This window comes from Cariama cristata, unplaced genomic scaffold (genome assembly GCF_000690535.1).
Source record: "Cariama cristata isolate BGI_N322 unplaced genomic scaffold, ASM69053v1 scaffold18613, whole genome shotgun sequence".
In the NCBI taxonomy this organism is placed as follows: domain Eukaryota; kingdom Metazoa; phylum Chordata; class Aves; order Cariamiformes; family Cariamidae; genus Cariama; species Cariama cristata.
In genome coordinates, this window is record NW_009610370.1 from 57,044 (window position 1) to 65,442 (window position 8,399).

The following is an 8,399-nucleotide window of genomic DNA, read 5'->3' on the forward strand; positions in this document are numbered from 1 at the left end:
AAACAAAAAAGAAAAAAAGAAAGTTCTTCAAGATTGATGGAAAGAGTAAAGATACATATAATTTAAGTTATTAGACCCATGTAACTCTCACTGAACTAAACTGGAGCTTTGCCCGCTTAAAGACTGCAGGAAGGATGCTTTTGTATTTAAGGACTACATCAAAACTCAAGAGACAAGTTTAATCCTTGGCTTTCCTTGAGACTTCCTCTGTGATTTTGAGCAAATACCTATTGATAAAATGAGCAGTAGCTCCACTTGCTTGCTCCTGAACTCTTCTCATTTTGTTTTTGTAGATGGCAAACCCTTTAGGGCGGTAGGGCTGCCTGTACCGAAGCTTGCAGGCCTGCGGCACAGGAGGGGCCAAAGTCAGCAGAAATTTCTGACCGTGACTGCATCACAAAATGCAACACCAGGCTACTAAACAAGGAATTGTCAGGTACTGGATATATCCCATCGCAAGAGATGTTAAACGTAACTTCAAATTGATTGACTGTGTCTGTTGGTGATGTTGCATCATGCTTATCTCCACGGGATGCACAGGTTGACTTATAATTCAACACTGTAAAAGCAACAGATCTCCAACCCAAAAGTCCCAAGTATCACCGTGAGAATCTAGTTATTTTTGTTTCCTGATGGTTATTTTAATAAGGGGTACATGGAAAAGCAATATGCTAGTGCTGACCTATGAAAAACATTAACTAAATGTTGAGATTATGAGCAATCCCAGGTTCTTTAATGCTTTTCTCCAGATGTCTCTGTGAAGCAGGGAAGTGCATGAAATAAGGAAACATCATTCCTTTACAGACAATAGCCTGATGATAACAAAGACTTGGACAATGTCTACATACTGTGCCTGAGCTAGTTTAGATATCCCTGCAAAGCTGGAAGCTTAGCTGAAGGAGTTGCTTAAAGCCAAAAAAGACATCCATAGGCCACAACATGGAGCTGAACGGAGGATTTCAGGCAAGAATCCAGAAGACTATTTTTGTGACATCAAAAGTGACACCAAACTGATAGCAGCATGTCCCCTGCTAGAAAATAACCATATGCGGATTTACTATTAGTGGCTGGAGGTCTTGACAGGCTATGATTTAAAAATAACATTTATGCTGTTAGCACTGCTTCCGTGTATTCTGAGGAGAAGCTGGATTATCACCTTCAAAGTTACAAGGCTTCCTCCTGGTTTTTGCTGCATTATCCTAATTTTCTGCATTTGACATTGGAGACAAATTATTCCTGATTTTCCTACATCCAGGTAGGACAAGATTCAGGTCCTACCTCGTCACTCTTTTTGTATGGATCTCCACCTCTTATTGTCAGCTAATCAGTTGTGCTAAGATTTGGGTTGCACCTATTTCTTTCTGTGCTGTCATTTACAGCTCTTTGGAGATTTTGCCTGTTATTGCTGCTCATTCATACACTCCCCCTGAAAAACCAGTGCTAAAAATCCACCTATTTTATCTGAAGGAAAGAAAATAAACATCTAACACATAATGCAGTAGAAATCCCGGCAACAGAAGCAGCAGGCTTTATTCTGTAGCCGGCTGCTTTTCGGCTTCCTATGCACGTATCCAACCTGAGCCCCTGGGCTGGGCATCGGCCTGTTGGGTTGAGCTGCAGTTCCATTTATTTTGGTTGCCTTCCAGAGAAAGAATCTGATCCTCAAAAATGCTCTTGGATCCTTCAGAGAGGAAACAAGAGCATTCAGATCCCCTTGGAAGTCAAAGTGAGGACACACAGCCATTCCCCAGATCAAGTCCATGTTACTGATGCTGCATCTGCTACCCCTTCAACATGCAACAGGGTTATTTAAAAACCTGTGGATGATAACTCCGATTCACTTAGCGGCTCACCTTCCTCTTCCTCCTGACAGAAAGGAGCATCTTAGGCTTAGAGCCCTTAGCATCCCCTCTCTCTTGCAGGGCATCTCCTACGTTGCCAGGTGAATTCCACCAACTAACTTAAGCCGCTGTAAAATTAAAGCTACGCCCTAGCCACAGGACAGGGGGAACTTTAAGACTTCTGACTTGTAGGAAGAAATCTGGTCTCCAAATAAAATAAAGCAAGGTTTTCCCCAAAGTGCTTAACTAAAGAGTATCTATGCCACACTTTTATTTTTCATCCTTTTTTGACCTTTAATTTAATGTAAGTACTCAAGCAATTTTAGCTATGTTTTCTTCTCAACTTCTCCCACTTCAGGCCACACACACAAAGACCATTCTGTGACTTGACACCCCTCCTTCCTTAAAATCTTACAGTGAGGAGGGAAAAAAAGGGATGTTATTTTAAACAACCTCAAACTAGAGTTTTTTTGCCCATTAGGGTACTTATTTATTCGTTTCAATTCATACCTTTTTTACATTGAAAATTACAGCTTTTACAGATGCCTGTAAACGTCTAGGTATGAAAATGGCTCTTTTTCAAAAATGTGCTTCTAGATCACTAAAAATAATTCACTTTTGTTTACATTTTTTGTGGGGAATTCAAGGTAATAACACGTATATTTACTCTTCATCCCTATCTTTATTGATCTATGTTCTTTCATGTTTAATGTATCTAGACATGTACTTATTGCTGATAAAATGGCAGTGGAGACACATTACTCACCTCTTCACACACCAACTATACCAACCCTGGCAGCACGAGAAGGTCCCTCAACCCAACCTCACCGATGCCCACTAACCTTCAGCAGCGGGCATCGCTTCTGGATGCAAGCAGACACAAGTGGTCCCTCCAGCAGACTGGCCTTTGAGTGACGGGCTCAGTCTGCCAATCTACCTCCTTCTCCCAGTCCTAGACCAGGGTCGTGATGGGCCATTACCTTCACACCATCCAGGTTTGATGCCACTAAACTCATCTGATGTGAAGCTGTATTTGATGTATTGCTGTACTTATCTCCAAAGGCTCTGAATTAGTGATTTCAGAGGGCTCTTTCTTTTATAATTATACTCTCGTTTATTAAAATAAAATTTCTCTTTAGGGGACTCATTCTGCCACAACATTTTATGTTTTCATGCAACACGTGATCCCTCTCCAGCCACGACTGATTTCCTTCCTTTGTAGCACCGTAAGAGCAGTAGGATTAGGTGCGCTACTCGTTGAAGGGTCAGGTCACCGACATGCCAGCTGCTTTTTCATACTTGGTCACCTCTGGTTGCTGAGCCAGAGGTATATATGCGGCACACCAATTCTTGGGCTTTACCTGCTAGCTACTTGAAAATTGAACTACTGCAATGATACTCCCAAAGCAAACTTTACTTTGGTTTGGCATGAGGTATAAGGCAATTCAGCAACTGGCTCTCTCTGAAAGTTCTCCTTTCCTTGTTATTTCCTTCCAAGAATGTTTAAAAAAAAAACAACAAAAAAAACCCCAAACGTTCTCCACTGCTAAATTGTTGTTCACTCACCGAAGTGAATAGCCCTCATACAGAATGTATTTCCAGTGAACACAGCTCACAAAACATTACTAGATTAAAACTAATCAAGATGGCAGCAGTCTCTCTGAAGGAATGTATCATGACAGACATAATATCCCAGAATATGAACTTTCTGCTGTCACTAATTCTATCTTAAATCCTTCTGAAGGGTACATGTAAGGTTCCTGTATTAAACGGCTGTCCACTGAGGTGGAAACTGAAACAAAGCTAAACAGTTTTTTTGACCAAACCTTTATTACCTAAATACTATTGTTTCACCTATTTCAGGATTCACATTAGTACCATATTTTACCATAAATCTCCATACACTTAGAAGAAGATTAGAATTCTATTTTTTTCCACAAAAGCCGCCTTCTGCAGGTAACACGTTGTCCCAAGAAAAAGTTTCGTGGCAGTAGAGCGTGCAAGTAGTTCAAAAAGGTGAGTTATTGTCCATTGTGTATGGACTAAATGCATGGGAATGACAACAGATGGGCCAAGGGCTTTCTCAGGAGGGACACGCATTGGCATCTTTGGACAGTAGCAGCAGCCTTTGAATTTTCACTTCAACTACTGCTTAGAAACGACACTGTCAGAAAGGAAACACCTACTGTGCGCCTTCACTTGCCTTCTGATCCCTTATTAGTTAACCCTGAAGTGCCTATGTATACAGCCTTAATCCCCAAGCGAGTATCTGGACCAGGGGAAATCTGGAATTAATTGCGAAGTATTTTGGTTACTAATGCAGCTGTTACAAGTGTTTGATTTGGCAAGGGAACAGAAAAGGCACTGCATACCAATTTCGTGAGCCACTGTAAAAGCTGCATGGAGGCCGTCATCTTCAATCACTGCACAGCTGCGCTCAGGAGAGCATATGGTCCCAACGTCTGCCATTCCCAGAGTATCACAGGAATGATGCCCACATAAATCCTGCCCAGGAAGGGAAAAAAAAAAAAAAATTCATTAAAATAAATTTTTACACCCATAGGTAACAACCGGTTAAAGTCACCAGCCCTTCGCAAACAGCAGAACCTGGATAAAAACATCAAGATAAGCTTCCATCTGAAGATGTCAATGGAGTTTAAAAGCACGCTGCCCCAAGCCCACCCCTGGTAAAGTCAGCGGGAGTATTTTCATTGACTTTAACAGGATTTGCATACGTTCTGTAATTAATTATTGTTAGTTAAATTTGTATTTCTGCAACGCATACGGAGGCTCAAACTTGCATTGAGTTAGGCACTCAAAATACAGGCCATGGCAGCATTTCTTCATTGACAATGAAAATCCAATATTCTTTTTATTTACAGAAGGTGAACCAAGGCACAGAGAGAAAGCTTCAGGTTCCTGCTCGGTCCTTGAACCAGAGATCGCCTTTCTTTTCCAAAGGCAAGTCTTACGTTTGCAGTTAAAGAAATGAGATTGTTATATATTAAACCTCGTGTCACATCTGTCAAGTAGTACAATGATTAATAAAGTATTACCCAAAATACCAAGTATTTAAGCAATTCTCGGAGGTTGCTTAAAGAGTCAGCGATATGACAGACTAAAATCCCATCACTCCAAGTCGTACTAGCGCAACAACTCCATCACGTTTCCTACTTGTAGGTACAGGCTGTCTCCAAAAACCATGCAGACAGCATTAGGTTTTTTCTTTCTGTTCGAGGATGCTAATGCTAATAATAAAGATAATTATGATAATGATGAAGGCAGCTTTGGTCAGACATAGCGTTTTAATCATCAGCAGTAACTTTTCTGTGCTTCTGCTGAAGCAGAGGGAAGAATACTAGTCTGAATGTACATATATATGCTTTTTTGGTTGAGAAGGAAAAGTAGGCACCGTGCTATTTGGAACACTTCAACGTTTCACTGCGGATGAATGAAACTGTCATTTGCAAGGCACGACAGTATTATCAAATGTTATTATCAAAATGATCAGAGAGTACCTTTTTTTCCCTTCATTTTTAAGACTCTCTGCTCCCCTTCAGATCCCTTCTTATAATGACTTTCTTTTACAAAGCCTTTTGTAATTAATCAGCCTCCTCTATGAGGCTTCAGGTCAACAATGTTCACTGATTATGAAGGTTTCAAATTCAGGCAAACTTGAAAATGCACAGGATTCAAATCTCACTAAAGTCAAAGAAAAACACGCTGAGTTTACAGATACTGTGAGAGAGCATCTCTTTGGAAAAAAAAAAAAAAAAGTGTATTTTTTTTTCCCCAAGATGAAATAAAGAATTTTTCAAGCCAAAATTACATACATATACCGAGCAAGAATTTTGGGATCAGTTCTGGCTTCCAGGTATCTGGGAACTCTTTTTGGTAAGTGCACTCTTGGTGCTACTTAATATCAAGATTTAAATGCCGCAGTACCAATGAACAAAACAGCCTCACAAGAAAAGAAGGAATGAAGTTCAAAAGTATTTCAATTCCGGAATTTTCACAGGTATAACCCATGGTTTAAGAAAAACTTCCATTCTGTAGCAATGCAGACAATATGCAGACAGTTTTCTCTCTAACCCACTGGCTCCTACCCTCGACATCCAATTAGCTCCTCAGACCTTGCTTCTGGCTCTGCATGGGTTATGGGAAGGTACAGAATAAGGATGCCCATTTGCAAGTACTTTAAAGGAAATGCGATTTTTTTTCCATTTTTGTTTAGGCAAATAAACTTCGTATCATTTTCAGCACCTCTGGACCAATGTTATAGCGTCAAACATCTCGGGCATATTCAACAAGGAAGATACAGTCCTTAAGCTTCAAAATTATTTTTGCTTGGCTTCATATCCATTTAGCCCTTCATGTACCACTTCTGAATCTGGCCCTTTCAGTCTAAGGGTAATTTTACACAGGGTAAAGGCTACGTAAATGTAACTGTTAGTGGTTTACCTACAGCAGCATGAGTAACAAAACTCAGGAAAAATGCACGTGCGTGGCACCAATAAAAATACCTTTTCATGGTGATATAACTGGTCTAAATAAATGAGTGCGAGCTGTATAGGAAGTAAGATACGTTTATACTAGTGCAATTCGAACTGAATCCACACAAGCAGTTGAACTGAAATTCTTACACAAGTACCAAAAAGTACACAAATCAGGCAGAAAGCAGATTACTGGAGGAGTTCTAAATTACTCTCAGGTTGACAGTGCCAATAACAGTATAAAATGCATTAATTCAGGCCTTGTCTCTGCCTGCAGATTCTGTGTCATTTGGTCTTTTCTGGTATTTGGGTGTCATTATTACGTAGATACTTACATCAGCACTAATCCCAGTGTGGGCACAATTGTATCAGCACACAGATGTCTTATGCCAGAGCATGATTTATTTCCATTTGCATACAACAGCAGCTCTGCCAGCGATACGGCTGTGATGCTATACCAGCAGATGCTACCAGACCTCACAGTGATTTTCTGGATTTGATGACACAAGTATAAATAAAAGAATACAATCTTTCTAAGCAAGCAATCTCATAAACTTCCTTCGAGTTACTTCTGATGGGATGTGCGGAGTATGGAAAATTACGACAGGGATGTTAACCGTAAGCAGCCCTTCTGACTCTTGGCTGGTTAGTACTCCCACCCTCAAAAATTTCAAAAGCTATCCACAGGATTGTGTTAACACCACCTTCGTTAGACATCACAAAAATAGCTATGTACATATGCAAGCGCTAACAGACCTAGCCATGTTTGGTCACTTTGCATGTGTCACGTGTTACCGACATTGCATCACGCTGCATGCCTGGGTCTTCCTCAGAAATCCAACCACTTCATCAAACCACTGCTCCTCCACTTCCATCGCTTCCCAGCGTATGACACATAGGCACACATCTCAGCATCCCACTAGGAACTCGCAAGGCAGGGCTCACGTGCATAACCGTTGTCTGGACAAAACAAAGCAGGCTTTACGCTTTCTTTATGAAATGCCTTAACTTCAGGTCAGATAAAATCAATTTCCTGAAGGGCTGTATTAGTTAAAGGTTGCTCCTAGGAAATCCCACAGCAGCAAGTAAGTGATTCTGAAAATTGGTTATCTGTAAAACTACCTAGCTCGTCCAACGCACCCCAGACAGCGGGAAAGCAGCTGTCCTCAGATGGTGTGGGACCAACGGTCCCCAGAAATGAGAAGAGAGGAGAGTGACCGCACCACGGTCAGAAAGCGGTGGACATGGTGGAGTAAATCCCTGTTCCCTTCAGGCAGCTCCATCACCGCATCCCCGCTGCCTCCCCGGCAGCTGCCCGCCGAACCCCAGCCAGGAAGCGGTGGAGGAGGCTTGTGAAGGATCTGGGAAACGAGGACAGGAAATATTTTCTGGTGTTAGCTTCTTTGTATGAAGGTGCTACTGGGGAGGGATGTCTACGGGTTGCCCATCCGCTGCTAGAGGAGGGCATGCCTTGGCTACGCTTCGATCGGAGAGCGTGTGCTGAGCCTTCTGGCTTTCGTCGCAGACTTCGGTTCTCAGTGACTGCGTGGGGATCCTTTTTTTAAGCTAATGCTGACATTGCCAATAACCACGGAGGCAGATTACTGAAGACTAAGCTCCATTATGTGCTCAACTCATAGCCTCATTTATTCTGTATTTCTCTTGCCTCTGCATGATCTGAACTTCAAGATACTTCTATTCATAGCATCCCATAGTACAGACTATATACACAATTCAAGCCTATCAAGCGGCATCTCTGAGACAAATACTCTGAAAAGTTTGCTATCGGGTCAGCTCACCATTCCCTAGCTACACGTTCCTCCCCAACAAATGGTTTTGAGTGATGTTATTGAAAATCACGTCTGTTTACCCTTCCACTGATTTAAATCTTTATGGCAAATTTCTTTTGATTTAAACCTCCTGTAGCTGTACTGGCCATGGATTATTTGTCACCAGCATCAATGGTTATATTTTTAGTTTTCCTGGGCAGTCTTAGAAAGCAGTCTCAGAAAGCAATCTCAGACTTCTAAGAAGTAAAGTTTCTGGGAGTACAGTAAAGTTTTTA

The 8,399-nt window shown here is 41.4% G+C and overlaps 1 protein-coding gene across 1 annotated transcript in view; it reads right to left on the reverse strand.

The window, feature by feature from the left end:
* The window catches only part of ADAMTS5 (ADAM metallopeptidase with thrombospondin type 1 motif, 5), a gene marked incomplete at its 5' end in the record, with an annotated part of 28,217 nt that extends 23,871 nt beyond the window's left edge, over nt 1-4,346 (reverse strand). Inside the window, one exon of the mRNA XM_009697869.1 lies at nt 4,214-4,346. Within this exon, the coding sequence (XP_009696171.1) occupies nt 4,214-4,346 (133 nt within the window). The remainder of the gene's footprint in view (nt 1-4,213) is intronic.
* Nucleotides 4,347-8,399: the final 4,053 nt, after the last annotated feature.